This window comes from Asterias rubens, chromosome 4 (assembly GCF_902459465.1).
Source record: "Asterias rubens chromosome 4, eAstRub1.3, whole genome shotgun sequence".
In the NCBI taxonomy this organism is placed as follows: Eukaryota; Metazoa; Echinodermata; class Asteroidea; order Forcipulatida; family Asteriidae; genus Asterias; species Asterias rubens.
In genome coordinates, this window is record NC_047065.1 from 4,430,547 (window position 1) to 4,447,627 (window position 17,081).

Here is a 17,081-nt window from a genome sequence, read left to right on the forward strand (position 1 = left end):
CTACTGGTCAAGTAGATGCGATTTGAGCCCATGTCCCTCACATTGAAAGACAAATTGTTCAGTTGAACTTTAAAGGCAGTGGACACTATTGGTAATTGTCAAAGACTAGCCTTCACAGTAGGTGTATCTCAACATATGCATAAAATAACAAACCTGTGAAAATATTAGCTCAATTGGTCATTGAAGTTGCGAGATAGTAATGAAAGAAAGAACAAATTCGTGGAAAATTACTTCTTTCTTGAAAACTATGGCACTTCAGAGGGAGCCGTTTCTCACAATGTTTTATACCACCAACCTCTCCCCATTACTTATACCAAGTAAGGTTTTATGATAACAATTGTTTTGAGTAATTACCAATAGTGTCCACTGCCTTTAAAAGAGCATCACATCACATCACATCACATCAACATCAATTGGTAGACAATCATAACTTTCTAAAAATTGAAAGTACATTTACCACAACATACTCAATTAAACTGACACTCGCTTCATTAAAAAGTTTTCCAGTATTTCAAAAAACTCTCTTCCAATGATGCGCATATGTACCTTCCCTCTTAAGTTTACCGGAATTTTTTTTTGTGTATCCCAACATGAGGTTGTCAGCAGCTGCTCTTTTAAAGTTTGTTAACCTTTGTTTGGCCAGGCAGTTTGAATTTGCACAAAGTGCTTGTCAAACAAACCTCAGCTCTGTGTTCAAACATATTGAAGGTCGAGGGGAGGGGCCACCATTGGCAGCTTTCCAAAACTTTACAGAAACTTCTTGTAAACAAAATCTGATTGTACTGACGACAATAAACTGGAATTTTCAAGCATTCTTTTCGTTTTCTTTATAAAAGTCCATACACATCATAACCAAATGTCAGTGATGTTGCAACGAGGATAACAGGCACATGTAATAGGGGATGCACCGGCTTGTATGAGCTCATTGCAAAATGCGCAATACGGGTGTGTCAAGATTATAAATAGACTGATGCATCAAGATGCAAATTGCAGTCATCTACAAGCATTAAAGGAACACGTTGCCTTGGATCGGTCGAGTTGGTCCTTGAAAAGCGTCCTGTAACAGTTTTTTATAAAATCGGTATGGTTAGAAAGATGTTGTAAAAGTAGAATACAATGATCTACACAAATATCCCTCGAACTTGCTTGGTTTTCTTTTTACCTCGTCCAGTAACACGATCGGCCATTTATGGGAGTCCAATTTTTGACTCCCATAAATGGCCGACTGTGTTAGTTCGAGACGTATAATGAAAACCGTTTTTTTTCACGACTTTGCGTGACTCATCTGTTTACAAAAACACTGGCATGTCATGTTGTCGATTGCTTTGCTTACGGTCAGCAAAGTGTTTTAAAATAAGGACTGCAGTAAAAGGTCGGCTTTCATTATGAACTTGGCTCCTAGGTGTGCCCCAAGATAAGTGAAGCTATTATGAAACAAACAGATGTGACAGGCGAGAAGGTGATGTTGAAACACACGATACTGAAAGCCCAGAGCAGTTTCAGAGAGGATGTGATATATGATTTGTGGCACACACAGGTATTTCTCAAGCAATCAAATAGATTTGACGGAGGGTGTATGTTTTTAAAATGGATTTGTCCTTGCACTGAAAGCATTGCATTGCATTACAACATAACTGTATCAATACTGGGTGTTATGGAATACATGTTGCACGACGTAAAATGCTACACTGACGCTGAGCTCATGTGCCTGTTTTCACGCATAAAGAACAGCCATCGTACAATCATTTGCCTCCTTTGACCCCAAGTGAGGGTGCTCTTTGACCCCAGTGAGGGTGCTTTTCGAGCGTGTGACGCCATTTGCAAAGGGTCTATAGAATAAACCAATCCATTTCCCTATTTTAAATTATTGACCATTCACAGCCATGAACACTGAAGTCCGACGCCATAAAATCCCATGAATGTAAGCAAAACAATGCCAATTGGTAGCTGGCTGTGTTGAGTGTTTCACTTCCTTGCTCTATAGTTTCACAGACCAGAGCAAAACTTATGCATTGTAGGCCAACACACTTCCCATTGATTGCCAGTAGGTGTAGCAGGTGGGGCTTAACAGCTCGGTCTCGGATATTTTGATCTTGTGTTGATACACTTTATTAATTTTAATTATACAAACAATAAATCTTTTGATCAAACAATCGTACTATGCTTTTGTGGATCTTGTGTATGACCATTTAACTTTGACCATGTTGACCCTACTAAACCTTATTTATGTGTGACCTTAGCCCCCCCCCCCCCTCCCTATTACTCATCATTGTCCGACCCCTGGACAGTAGTTTTGAAACCTCCCTAATTCAGGGCTGTCAAGGTCACAAGAAATCCCCCAATAAGTCATAATAGAGTGTTGTATAGGGGCCAGATTGGCCAGGTCGCTGTAAAGAGAATTCCAAGAACACAGCTGTAAGCTCTTATAGAGAACTCAATCATGGGGGAATTTCAAGTGAGGTTGTTTCCTGTTGATGTCAAACTTGCTATTTGGGTATTGGATGACTGATGACATGATGAATGTTTAGTTCAGAGTTTTGGCGGTTTTAGCTCAGGTAAAGAGCATTACCCAATGAAAACAAGCAGAGTGGTCCTTGCTCTACTGAGACCATGCCTGATGGTGAAAAAGCCCACCCCCCCCCCCTCCAAATGTTACCATACACATAGTTTCTTGTACACAAGTCCCCCCCCCCCCCCCACGCCCCATTGGGCCCTAAAATCCTCTGAAGAATTCCTAAGATTTTAAGCACACAATGAAAACACAATAGGGGTACATCATGCCCCATAATAATTGATTCACCAACAAAATATAGCTATATGTTTTCCCACAAATAAGGGTTATAGCGAAATCGCAAATGTTACAGGACCTCTATGGTGTCTGCAATGAGATATGCGATCATTAGCTTCACACAACACTGTGTTTGCCACTAAAGAATGGATGCCCAATTATCAGTGATTTGATGATGGAAGATTGTTTCAGAACAGCTGCAGGGGGAAGTGCTGCCAAAACCTCAAAGTGCACTGCAGTCATACCCTTGGGGCCAAGGGGTGTAAAGTGCCCCACTGCAGAACATTCAGTGACGCCCCGAACCCAACATCCAACACTTTTCGAAAATATTACAGAAAATTAAAATAATCTTAGCATCTGCCATGATATCAATATTAGATATAATGTGGTAAATATTCTGTAGGTTGCGAAATACTGTTAAGTACTGGCAATAACTAGTTTTAGTTATTTGAAAGCAATTTTTATCATAAAATTATAGTCCTTGCTCTATGGTGCATCCCAGCGTATGTTTTTTTTTTTTTTTTTTTTTACAATTACACTTTATAAACTGAATGAACAATGGCTTTGTTTAAAAACTTGTTTCAGGACTTTGGCCCAGCTGGCCTGTCAGAACTACACATGGCCATTTGGTGCCACCATGGCATTGGTCTTTAATGACTAACATCATGTACAGCAAATGAGCATTGTACAAACTCATTCTGAAAGGTAAAAACAGGCAAAATACACCCATAACCCCCCCCCCCCCCCCCACCTAACCCCCAATACAAAAATAGTGCAATGGTTGGCTACTTCAGTATAAAGGAAACCAGCCCTAGTCACTCCTGCTTTCAAGGTGATTCAGCTTTTGAAAAGCATGGGTTTTCAAAGCAGCTCTACTGTTTAGAAAACCACCATTAAATCTCCCTTGTTGGGTTCTATTTAGCAATTTGTTTGGATCTGCCAAAAGAAATTACTCATAAAACGTGTTTGCCAGTGGGTAGATACCACTCTTTAGTGAATGGCTTTTTATAAAGCCTTTTTTTCACACCTGTGATTTAGACCTGCATAATCTTGGCAATATAATTTTGTGACTACACAGAAACAAGTCACTCTTTTCAAGGTAACACAGCTTTGACAAACAAACACTATAATACAGGCAAGTGTTCACAAAGCAGCTCAACTGTTTTAAACTCATAAACAAGACAAACACAAAATAAATTGTGAGTATGTGAAGTGATTTTGTAGGTGGAGTGGTTTTGTTGATTTGTTTTGATTAATTTTTTTTCCAACGAACTGAAATGAAGAAAAAAGACAGTGACATGGAACAGCACTCAACAACTTTGAAGAGTTACAGTTTTTTTATGCCAACAAATAGCAGAGGAAATCAGGCGTGGGCTGAGCCTAATTTCACAGCAGTGCTTACTGCAGAATTCTGTGGTTACAGATCATACAACCCTGTGGTTTACAGAATCCAACTATTGCACAATTCTGTAGTTAAAGACTCTGGACACTGTTGGTAATTGTCTGAGACCAGTCTTCTCACTTGCTGTATCTCAACATGTGCATAAAATAACAAACCTGTGAAAATTTGAATTCAATTGCTTGTGTGCTTTCATATGCTTGATTTTGAGACCTCATATTTTGAGCATTTTGAAAATTACTTTTTTTCTCGAAAACTACATCACTTCAGAGGGAGCCATTTCTCACAATGTTTTATACTACCAACCTCTCCCCATTACTTGTTGCCAAGTAAGGTTTTATGCAAATATTCTGAGTAATTACAACTAGTGTCCATCAGTGCAATTACATGTACTTTGATTGCCAAACCACTCAGTTTTCAAAACCAATTGATGTGTAATTTGTGAGAGAGTTTTTTCCATGAAAATCTTGTAAGGTTCGCTTCAACAGTCCTCCCTAGCGTGTAGAAACGTGAAATCTAACTGCATGTGTATGCAGGGTACATACTTAACTGCACTATGGGTTTACAATTGCCATGCCTGTACTATCAAAAAGTATTCTTTTTTAACTATATTGTATGATTAAAGATTTGAATGAAAGAGAAAGAAACAAAGCATTATATTTTCTTGTACTTGGTACACTTTATTTTTTTACTGACAAAGCTAAAAAACATCTCCTCGAATCAAATTACAAATTTCGTCTCCTTCCAATAAATACATCTTCATTTCGTTCAACTAAAAGACCACATGACTGATGAATATCAAGTTGTTAATCAAATTAAACGATTAAAGCTAACAGATTAAACTACATTTAACTAAATGTGACCAACTAAAGCAATATGACAGCATGTGGATTATTAAAACATTTAAAAAGCTGTCGGGTCTCCAACTAGTCCATATCTGGAACAGCTAGCTGCAGTTAATTATAACTAATCAGAGCAATACTACAGAGTTTTAAGTGAAACCACATTCATGATAATCACATTCATGATTACTGCAATCCTCTAGATCCAGAATTGAATAATGATTATTATTTGGATTAATTACTTATTGGAATGCAATCAGGATGTTGAAATTTAGACCACGTAATTCCTTGTAAGATTTGTTTGTTCGCACAATTGGTACAATCACTCATAAGCTCTCTGACTTTATCAATGAAACTTGACCACCTTTCAAAAAATATTGTCAAGTTTTGCATTCAATGTCCATTACTTGTTATCGCAATGTAAAATCAATGAGCTGTACTATGTAATCATGGAATGAGCTCAGTCAATGCAAACATTTTTGGTCATCTAACACAATTTTGTTTTAAAGTAAATATGAACCTAAACAAAAAGAAGAAAGGACACCTTGAACAAATTCTGAAGCTTACATTTTAACTTAACAAATGAAATACAACTCGCAAGGAAAACTTAATACCCTACTTTATGAAATTATAGTTTGCAATTGTTTCTGAATTTGTTGAACATAAAACTTGTTAAACCTAAATTTGAACACTAAATTTGAAGAATGTCGACAGAATCTATTCTTTAAAAAAATGTTAAAATTCTACAAGGGTTACACAATTTCAAGTTGTATTCAACTAGGTTATTTCATTTCTTTTTGCATTGACAAGTGCTGCATTGATTCGATGAACCAAAAAAAGGGGTTTCAAGAGAACAGAAAAAATGACTTAAAAAAAGTATGTAAATTTCAAAAAGGAAATCATGTTTTTCCCCTTCACAAATAAAAAGTAGACATTCGTTAGTGTTATCAGTCAGTTATGGAATAATTATTAATTTTGATTGCTTTTTAGGCGAAGCACCTCTGATCATAAATTCAGGTGCATTCATGTCATGTGGTAATAATTTTCAATAACCCTGACATACCTGTCCTCAAAACATCAAATGGATGATTATGAGAAGTGGCTGTACCTCATGTTTCTACCTGGTTCATTGGTGAAAATGTGGAATCAAGCAGGGCCCAATTTCATAGAGCTGCTTGAGCACAAAATGTTGCTTAAGCAAAAGAAATCCTTGCTTAGTAAAATCAGATTACCGGCCAATACTCCACTCAATTGTTATGCTAGGTAAACAACAGCTAAATACCAGTCACAAGCAATGTATATGGCATGCAATTTTGGCCAGTAACATGTGTAAAAAGAGCGAGCAGTTTTCTTCCTTAAGCAAATTTTTTGCTTAAGCAGCTCTATGAAATTGGCCCCAGATTGTGGCACAGACTAGCAGCTTGGAATCACATTTTTAAGAATATTTAAGATATACTCGTACCTTACATTTTGGCACATGGAGCAATGAAAAGGGTCGATGTTAAAATGGATTTTGTGTTCTCCAAAGCGTAGACACTCTCTTCCCAGATTTCCATGTTACTAAAGCACAATATTTTAGTGCATTCCTCATGAGAAGCTTTCTTCATAGTTTTACACAACATTTTCATTTGGCAAATTAAGTAATTCAGCAATATTTTGTTGTTTTATGCAACTGGCCCAAGTACCTAACCAGTTTCGCTATGCGATTATTTTTGCAGCTCACAGACAAATCACTATTTGGTGATGGAGCCTCTATAAACACACACTCAACATTAAATTAAACTATGGTGACTAAAATATACACAAAGAAGCAAATGCTCTCTCAACTAAAACGTTTTCGACGCAATACACTAATCTTAAATAATAACAAAATCCTATTTATGTTTTCTTCAAGTTGTAGAGGTAACATTCTTTGCTCATCTGATTAAGTCTATAACATTAAAAGACACGGTAACAAACAACAGATTTCATCTGTGGATAAATATTAACATATTATAAATGAAGTAACATTACAAACACTCAAATCAAAACTCACAGTTAATAACAAAATCTTTTCATTTTTTTGGGGGCAATTAAAAATTTGAAAAGATAATAACAAATGACCACACCTCTTTTAAACACCTGGTGCTCGAGTTGCTGGCACCAAGGACTGAGGGTGGCAGATTAATACTGTGATTTAACATACATTCTCGTTAAGATTTCCCTCCAAGGTGGGCTTGCTAGACAGTGAAAAAGTGATCATCTGTATCACAATACTAGGACCGTAACAACAATTATGATCAATATTGAATGTTTTGGGGAAATTTTGAATCATTTTTGTCCGGTAAACATAAGAGGGAAGGTACATGCACGCCACTGGAAGAGATTTGTTTTAAAATATTGGAAAACTTCAATCATGCACACGTATGTAAATGAAAGTGTAATTTAGCATGGAATAATAGCTTTGTGTATTTTAATTTTTTAGGTTATAGACCCTAATGGTTATCTGCCAATTCAGCAACAGTTGACGTGATGCTCTTTTAACCTTTCAACTGAACAATAACTTTTATCTGTTTTTCAATGCGAGGGTCAGGGGTTCAAATCCCATCTACTTTACCAGTGGACTCGTGCACAAGCACAGAATGCCCCACTGCTTATTGGTGGTGTAAGAGTTTTAAGAAGAACAACAAAGCAGTTCAAGTTTCTTTGCATCTTTGAAGATGCTGGCCAAACACTTTAGCATTTTGTACCTTCCCTTGAAAATAAATGTTGAAGAGCATCCATTCTGTATTTGCTATTTTATAAATTAACACAGAATTTGATATTTTCTTATCTTTCTTGAGACCCACCTATAGCAGCAAGACTACAAAATCGTTCTATAAAGATATTCCAAAAATACAGTATATGAATAATCTGTTAATTTACGACTTTTTCTTATACAATTTAAAAAACACTGTATTACTGCAGTTGGAATACACAGATTCCAATCCAATAACTCTTTAAATTTGTGACAGTTACCAAGAACAGACTTTCCCTCGAAAGTGGCTCTTCATTTAAATTAGAAAGCATATTGCACTCCTAAAGCCAATACCATAATACCATAGTCCTGATAAAATACTCCACTAAGTGTTCTGAAACACAAGCATCATCTGTAGCCAGTTAAATGTAGCAGTTGTGCACAACACCAATGTTCTGCTGAGTTACGGTTTTCACACTCATATTGGCACGCTTTCTCTGTGTGGTTCTACCGGCAAGAAGATTCGAAGTCTCTGTTCAATGTCTGCTCGACAGTGAGGACATGCCTCCACCTGTTCCGCGCAGACGCTGCACAACAAATGGCCGCAGGGGAAGAAAGCTGTATCCAGCGTTGTTGACATACACACCTTGCACGTGAAGCCGTTTGTCAGCGTTTCCAGTTTCTCTTTCAACGACTTTAAGTTACTGTCCTCATCTTCATCCGACATTGTACACGCACTGTTCTCTTGGTCAGGCAGATCACTGAATGTCACACGCTGCATTTCTGAGCACCCAGCGACATGCAGCTTCCTTTTTGTACTGTCATAAACCTCTCTCCATGTCCGCTGGACGTCAAACATGAACTTTTTGCCATACTCGGTGTTCTCAGTGAAGATGGATGCCAGAGTTCCCCTGAAGTCACGCACACACTCAGCTCGGATCTGTTGCTGCACTGTGTCACAGATAAAGAACTCGTGCTTCTCGGTGACCGCTCGGTACAACGCTTCAGTCACCTCTCTACTCGGGAGTTTCACAGAGAGTGTCATTGGGCTAACTTCACCATTTGCCTCATGGGGGTATGTTACACTGAAACACTTTCCATTGATTGACTCCTTCAGGATCAGGTCAAGTCCAATTCTGATAACAAAAAGAGGAAAGTACATCAAAGACTTGTGAAATAAAGCAGGTTTTAAAACTTGTGTTAGAATCTTTACAACTCTGACACAAAGACAATCAACCAAGTTTGAAAACCGTCTTATTACCAGATCACAGTTAAAGGAGACACTGCAAATAATAAGAAGCTCATGATTCTGCCAGGGGGCCTTCCATCAGGATTTCTAAATGCAACCAATGTTTTTCCTGACAACAAAGCGCAACAAAAGTCTCCTGGCACAAACCCCATTTTTTTTCAAATAACAACAAAAGCCCATACAATAGATGGAAATTTGCAAAAGCCCATGTTACGCTTCACTGATATTTTCCACATGAGTTCATAACAGAAAAGCTTAGAGCTACACTTAGGTATGTTCAGTACATTTAAATACCAAACAACAAAAATGCCACAATCTGTCAAGGGACCCCCTACTACATGATGTATATGTCAAGGCTACAGTCCATTTAAAAACTTTTTATAAAAATCTTATAGTGACAATCTTTCAGAGTTTTCTCATCAGCATAAGTTTATTTTTTATGTTCTAAAGCAGAGAGTTTAATCTCAATCAACAGTGTGTACCATATTCTATGACATTAGTTAATAAACTTCCATGAGAATAACTCTGAATTACAAAGCATCAATCACTTTCCAAACTGTAATTGGGAAGCGACTTTTGCATTCAAGTAAGCTTGGTATTCAAAATCAAATGGGTTTTAATATTCAACTGGTTTTATTGCCTTCTAACAAACAATTAAATGGCTACATCAATCTCTCACTCACCTCTGTAAGCACTCTACTTTAGGTTCATCAGAATAGAGATGTATGCCCTGGGGCCCAACACCAAAGAGAACACTGCCTTGACTGGTGTCCCTTGCATGATACAGCTCCATACCGTAGCTGTCCAACAACGATGCCTCCTGCAGAAACTTATTCTCTGCCTGAGATGGTTTCATACCTCGTAAGCGTACGTGCTCTGCCATGACTTGGGTGATGAACTCATCACTGCAGATCCTGCGTGGCAGACATGTGTAATGAGGGGTCTCCGGTCTGTAGTTGCCCTGCTCGGCCTGGGCAAGGAGGGCGGCGAGATGGGCAATTTCCTTCACGGAGGCCAAGAGTTTACCATTGATGAGGTCCAGTTTTACATCTTGGAAAAACAGCCGTCTGAGGAAAGAACACAAAAATAGACAATGGGCTTAGCAAACACACATACATTTCATTCAATTTGTTTTCTTTCTATTGGTTTACTTTATTTACAATTTAACTCAAACACCTGAATCAGGTTTCTGATTTGCTGGATAAACACAATTTTAGCTGTGAATAGTAGGCTTAATGCAGCAATGGATACTTTTGTTTTAAGACAATTTAAATTACAATTTCAACAATCCGATTTAAAGTAAAATCTGCCATTAACATTAATTTGATTGCTGTAATATAAAGTTAAAACAAAATACAACACCAATAGGTTCTATCCTGAATGAACATCTGACCCTCTTAGTTAATGAGGAGCATAGATGCATAAATGGTCATGTATCCACACGTACACACTGTACATGTACACAGTAAGCCCAAGAGGTCATTCAGGCAAAAACTTAACTTGATTAATATTCATGTTTTATCAACGGCTGCCCATGAAACAGAGGCCACGTTGACCATGGCCTCTGTTGCCCCAGGTTAATGGCCTTGTCCTCTCAAAGGTGAAACACAAAAAATGCCTCTTGCTGATGTCATAAAAAAACACCTTGAATACTCATTACGCATTCAATAACATTTTCCTCAGTGTTACAATAGGCAATTGTATAGCTGTGCTTTCACTCAATGACAAACAAATCTTACTAGCTGTAACACTGAATGGAAGATTCATTTTTAATTAAACCACACACTGTACACAGCCACGCAACACAAACCCCATTGTCCATTGTATTCTGATTAAGCTTCCAAGCATCACATGTGGTTTGATTGATTAACCAGAAATGCAGCCAATAGCCATGAAACTGATCATTGCAAGTGAATATTAATTACCATTGCAGTAATTCCCATGCAGAGCAACTGTGCAATTTATTTTTGAGTGATCTTCAAGTAGAGCTAAGATAATCCATTCTTTCAAAAACTTGCCAGATGAAGGATCATCTATCAAACAACGCAATTAACCTAAAATAAACCAAGTGCATTCCTTAATCCTCTTAAAATGTCATCTTGATTCAAGAATCAAGTCCCACCTCCAACAACCTGAAAATCATTTCTGTTTGCCCTGCTGATAATCTTTAAGAAACAAAAACTTAAACAGCTACATAGTAAGCTCTCTCAACCCCCCCCCCCCCCCCCACACACACACACACACACATTTGAATTATTACAGATTTCAATAAGAAACTGATTCTCAAAATGTTGAGCAATCGTGATTTTGTGCCGTAGAAACACTCAACAGAAACACAGCATTTGGGTTCATCTATAATTAATTACAAACACACCCGGTTGACAATAGTATATTCAAGGCAAATTGAACCTCAAAATCAAATCAAGTTTTCATGTCCTTTTACTCCATCAGCATTCACTTAAATCAGTTATCTAGAGCAATGCATGAACTCGCATACCTAACCCTTTGCAATAATACCACCGCCCTGGTTATGCTCTGTTGTCTGCCATTATATGCAAAAAGTCCCATCATTCTTCGGAGAACTGTTTAGCATTGAATACCTAGTAGTCTCGTGACCAACCAAATGCACACTACACATATGGATTGTGCTGTCCAATACATGTAGTGTACAGTGGTGTACAAGCTACTTGTGTACACACAGATGTGTTCACGCATCATCACCAGCCCCATTTGAGTGTGTACTGATAATTTACATGTCAAAGGGGGTTCAGCATCTCTATATATGTCCTCATTAAATACGTGCACCTAGTTGAAATGAAATAACTTCAAGCGAAGAATGCAAGTTTTCCTTCCTCTATGGTTGATGTAGAGATGAAATTATGTATTCCAAAAAATGTTAAGTTTAAAAACACATTTAACAAGGGTGGAAGTGATGACATATTTTTGAAAACACAATCAGGATCCTGTAAAGGAATTGATTTCATGTCTTATAACCACTAACTTACAACACCCCAAGTGAAGTCCTTATATAGGATTATTTCCTAAACCTAAAAGTATAGAAGACGCAACTCAAGTGATACACACCATACTTGATTTTAGTACCATGAGATTGTCAGCAGCTGCTCTTCAAAAGTTTGTTAACCTTAATGGGCCAGGCAGTTGAGTTTGCACAAAGTGCTTGTCAAACAAACCTCAGTTCTGTGTTCAAACATATTGAAGGTCGAGGGGGGGAACCATTGACAGCTTTCCAAACTTCGCACAAATTTTTTAACTTGTCAACAAAATCTTTTTCTACTAAATACAATAAACTGGAATTTGCAAGCATTTTTGTAATATTCTTTTTATGTCCATAGTAATTAACACAAAGATATAACCAAACTTCTGTGATTTCGCAATCAGTATGGCATGTAATAGGGGATGCACCGGCTTGTATGAGATCATTGCAAAATGTGCAATACAGGTGTGTTAAGATTATAAATAGAGAAGATGCACATTCCAGTCATATACAAGCATTAAATAACAGTGCAAAACTAATGCATCTAAACTCATATCAAATTTGTTTTGTTTAACTGATCTTTAGGAAAGGAAAAAGAGTGCAGAGGAGGGCACTCACTCCTTTGAAATGCTCGGATAAAAATCTGGAATTCTCCTTCACATACATACAATTGAAAAAACTAATAAAAAACATAAATGTAACATTAATACTGACATTGTTTGTTTTATAAAATCACTTCCTTAAATATTTTGGCAAATTATATCCAATTAATTCCCATTGATGTTTTATATAACTTCCTTTTTAAGAGGAAATTAGGTTCCATGTCTAGATAAACATATTATGAGTGGATGTTCAAGAAAACACTAATTATCCAGTTACAGGACTGCATGCGGCTGGTGCATGCAGGTCACATGATTGGGACACACACGAGTTATCATGTTTTGATCATGGTTACTGTTGAATGAATAAATTCACCATGGCGGTAACGTACACAGTAAGTGTGAAAACAGATATTATCTAAGAAACTTTGATTGAGAGATTGTCTTTGGCTTTTCTTTCTTTCCTTACATAACAGCGCCTCGAGAAAAACACCTAATGTTAAAAAACTTCCTCAAATAAAAGCAAGACGTTCACGAGTGCCTCTCAGGTTTATTTGAACATATTCTCACCTTGTAACTTCTTGTAGAACTAAATGAGGCTGAACATGAAACTTGACGCGTAACTGCAGCCTCAGTGGTGAAGGTCCAGTGACCTGTGAGTTGATGGGGTTTCGAAGATTGAGCCACATTGGATCACCGCCATTTTTCCTTGTAAACTGCAGCCCAAAGTAATCACTTTCTATAGTTCCCAGTTTTTGGCACACCTGTGGTCAAAAGAAGAAAAAAATAATCAAACTACTGTCATCTTACTTTAAATGAACTTAATAAACAACAGAACAGGGTTTGAAATACACACAAGATGGAACAAAGGCCAACGTAGATTAAAATAGTAAAACCCAAACAACAATGAAGTCCTATGGTTTATAAATCTAAACACAAACCGTAATTTGGACTTGCATCTTCTTTAGCTTGTCAATTACAAACTTCCTATTAAACTTTAAACAAAGGGATATATTACACTCTTTAAAAAAAAACTTCTGTTCCATTTGTGATTTTTTTTTTCTCTGCTAAGCCCTGGCTGAACAATCATCACATGGCTATTTCTATCTGCCATTGATTACCTGAACTGAAGCAATTGTATCACAAAAGTTCATGTTTTTAGTGTCTAGCTTGCAGGAAAATCTCACAATAAGGTTTAGCAGGAGAATTATTACAAAAGATAACTTTCAGACAAAGTGTGATTCATTAAAACAATCAGTCAGTTTCAAACACTTGTTATTTTTATTTTATTTGGTACAATGTTGTAAATTGTTGCTGCAGTAAACTGAAATTTTTGTAAGATTATAACGTACTAAAGACCTACATCATTATTAATAGAAAGAAATTTTTCATAATTAAACTAAATGGGTTGCTGTTTACAAAAACAATGAACGTTTCTAAATTTAATTAGATTGGAAAGCACAATCCAAATGCCTCTTTTCCACAGATGCTTCTTTTCCACAGATGCTTCACATTAAATACTTTTAGTTTTATTATATCGAAGAATCAGTACTCATGATGCCTCACTCATTGAAAACGCAAGGGGTTACTATTATTAAATATGTATAACAAAAAGTATTTTTTTATTAAGATTTATAAATTAAAATAATAACTGCAAGTGCAACTGAACTGAACAAATGACAGTAAATATTTTGTACAGTTGCTCGCAATATAAACGATGATGACTGATTCAGTGATTGTGTGAACAAAAACAAGGCAATATCTGGGATGGGAAATAAAACAAATAGACCAAAAACAGAGAAAACTTTACATGAAATTGAATACAAATCTGAAAATAGCACATTGATTGTTTCAAAAGGAAATCAGCTGGCAATAATTAATATAAAGAACTTCTGCTTACCTTGTCGAGGCATTCTTGCCCAAGCGATTTCGGAGATAGTTCAATCTCACAAATGTTCTGATCGGGTTTAGTCACGAGAATAAACATCTTAACAACTCGACTTGCTTGCCTAAAATGTTGTAAATGCTAGCTTCTTCTCAGATCAATCCGACCATTTTCACAGTAATTTCCAACTTCTTGCGAAATCCACACAATGGATTGGCAAATACGTGCTGTGACATGTACAAACTGCGCTAATGCAGGGCAAAGCTAGCGCAGCATCCAGCTTTCGATTTAACTCTGGGGTGTACTATCAGTAAAATAGGGTGCTATATAGTTTAACAAATTCATTGTATTTTATTTTTTATAGCTTATGTTGAATATGTTAATTTTAAATTTTATGAAATCAATACTTTGATTTATGGTAGTAAATTTTTAACCATTATTTGTTCTAAATATGATAAATTATGCCTAAATTTAGGATTTATTCTTCACTAAACAACTAAACACCCCTAATTTAAAAATGGTGTAATCTTTTTACTTTTCTTGACAAACAACCTGGATCATGCATGTGCTGCGTGAAAAAAATCACCACGAGCCAATCAATCCACCCGGTGACAAGGGGCTAAATACTCTGCCCAATCAAAAAGGGGAATCCCTCCAGCTGGCGTAATACGTCATACCTGTTTACCGCAGGAAAACCCCTGCACGACGACGGCTCGAGCTTTTTTGCAGGCCGACTCCTGCTGGGTTTCCAGGGGCCAGGTCACGATTGCTTAATCGAATCAATCGAATCATTGTTTATCTTCGCTAATTTTATTATTTTGCGAACTCAAGAATGATATAACGGTTTACAGTTACGGGTAATTAATGTTTAAACATAAACTCTCCTCCCTCAAAACCTTGCGAAATTGAAAACTTGCGGTTTGAAACTGCAAGTAAGATACACATTGTATGCAAATGACCCAATGTCAAGGTGACGGTTCGTGCATCATCATGCATTATGCATTATGCATCATGTTTCTGGCACGTAGACTTGCTCTGTGTGTTCGTAGTAGTATGTGGGCGTAATGTGCATTTTTTTCTGTATTGTTTGTAGTAAAATGGGCAGGCACGTTGAAAGGCTAAGGTCAGCGGTTAGGTTTTTTTGTTTTGTTGATGCCATCTCTACAGGAAATCACATTCCTGTGTCGTGAGTGAGACATTCGAGTATCATTTTCAAATCTCCCACGCGGACTTCCCCCGGCCTATGCTGGGCGCACTATTGGTTTAAACAACCGGCTAGCCCAATTATAAATATTTTAATTCTACAATATTAAAAAAAAAAAATTGTTTTTCTTTATGCAATTAATAATTGGCTATCTATGACTTGTTCACAAAAAAATGTGTTTTTCTTTCTCTGTAGGGAAATTGGGCAAGTGTCTCTAAAGAAATTCCCTGCCCCCCCCCCCCCCCCCCCCTTTCCTGTCCTTACTCTATGCTAGCATTGCCCATCTTTTTGCAGGGATAACTTCTTACTGAAACAATTAAAAGAAACGTACGTTTGTGTACCCCCTCCCACCTTTCCCCTCCCTCCCAAAACTATGAGTATGGCAATAAAAAAACTACCGTATAAATTATTCCTAGTGGTTGGATCACATGGATACCTAGGGGGCTGGCGGCCTTACACTTTCGTATTATACTCACTGTAAGAGAAAGAGAATGGATACCTAGCACTAATTTCGATTGTCAACTGAGAATAGAGTAGATGCTTCACTTGAGTAGTATAAAGGTTTCACTTTGAAGTGATGGGTTCATGGCCATCTTTGTGTGTAATGACAGAGAAAACAGATACGGTTGTTCCCCTCCTCATGGCAGTTGCTAATTATAACTAGGCTACCTAACCGCAAGCCAACTGAGAATGTTGACAGGCTTTTTGAAGTGATGGTTCACGGACAAACTTTTTTCAAAAAAAGTGTAATTTTAAAAAACGTTACTGTCTGAAACTTTTCTCACATACTGTGTTCCAAATAAAAAGTAATTGTTCATGCGCGTGGACTATAATGTTATACCGCCTGCATGAAATGCATCCGCAGGTTAGTTTTACTCACATTCGCAATTGAAGAAAACTAATCGTATAGGATTTTAGGCATGGTGATTTATCAATGTACATTGGTTTGCGGTAACACCATGTGTGTATCTACCTATACTGCCGCCCCGGAGTAGATAATCGGAAGTTCACGAGACTTCTCAGTACGGTTCTGAACTGTCCTGCTTTTCAACCAGGGCGGATGGTATAGAAAATAGACGGGGGAGGGGGGCATGGTGTGGGTAGGGCACGCTAAACCAATCAGAGTCTTAGAGAGGGGGCGTGGGTAGCCACTCAACCAATCACGAGTCTTGGAGACGGGTTGGGCGTGGCCGGGGACATAAGCACTCCCCGCGCACTTAGAGGCAGTGGACACTCTTAGTAATTACTCAAATAATTATTAGCATAAAACATTTCATGGTAACGAGTAATGGGGAGAGTTTGATAGTATAAAACATTGTGAGAAAGTAATGTAGTTTTCAAGAAAGAAGTAATTTTCCACATTTCTTTCATAGTTATCTCACAACTCCGACGATCAAACAATCG

General features: G+C 37.3%; 1 protein-coding gene across 1 annotated transcript; it reads right to left on the reverse strand.

The window, feature by feature from the left end:
• Positions 1-6,559: 6,559 nt before the first annotated feature.
• LOC117289351 (E3 ubiquitin-protein ligase MYLIP-A-like) lies at positions 6,560-14,711 on the reverse strand. Its single transcript, XM_033770437.1, has 4 exons — positions 14,489-14,711; positions 13,159-13,352; positions 9,678-10,061; positions 6,560-8,881 (listed from the first exon to the last, which is right to left on the reverse strand). Exons 1-4 carry the CDS (start codon positions 14,573-14,575, stop codon positions 8,224-8,226), a joined length of 1,323 nt encoding a protein of 440 aa, XP_033626328.1. The 5' UTR covers positions 14,576-14,711; the 3' UTR covers positions 6,560-8,223.
• Positions 14,712-17,081: the final 2,370 nt, after the last annotated feature.

Coding starts and splice junctions, on each gene's coding strand:
- LOC117289351 (XM_033770437.1), bottom strand. CDS start 14,575: ATGTTTATTCTCGTGACTAAACCCGATCAGAACATTTGTGAGATTGAA. Junction 13,353..14,488: donor GGCAAGAATGCCTCGACAAG/GTAAGCAGAAGT, acceptor TTTTGACCACAG/GTGTGCCAAAAACTGGGAAC. Junction 8,882..9,677: donor AAAGTAGAGTGCTTACAGAG/GTGAGTGAGAGA, acceptor TTTTGTTATCAG/AATTGGACTTGACCTGATCC.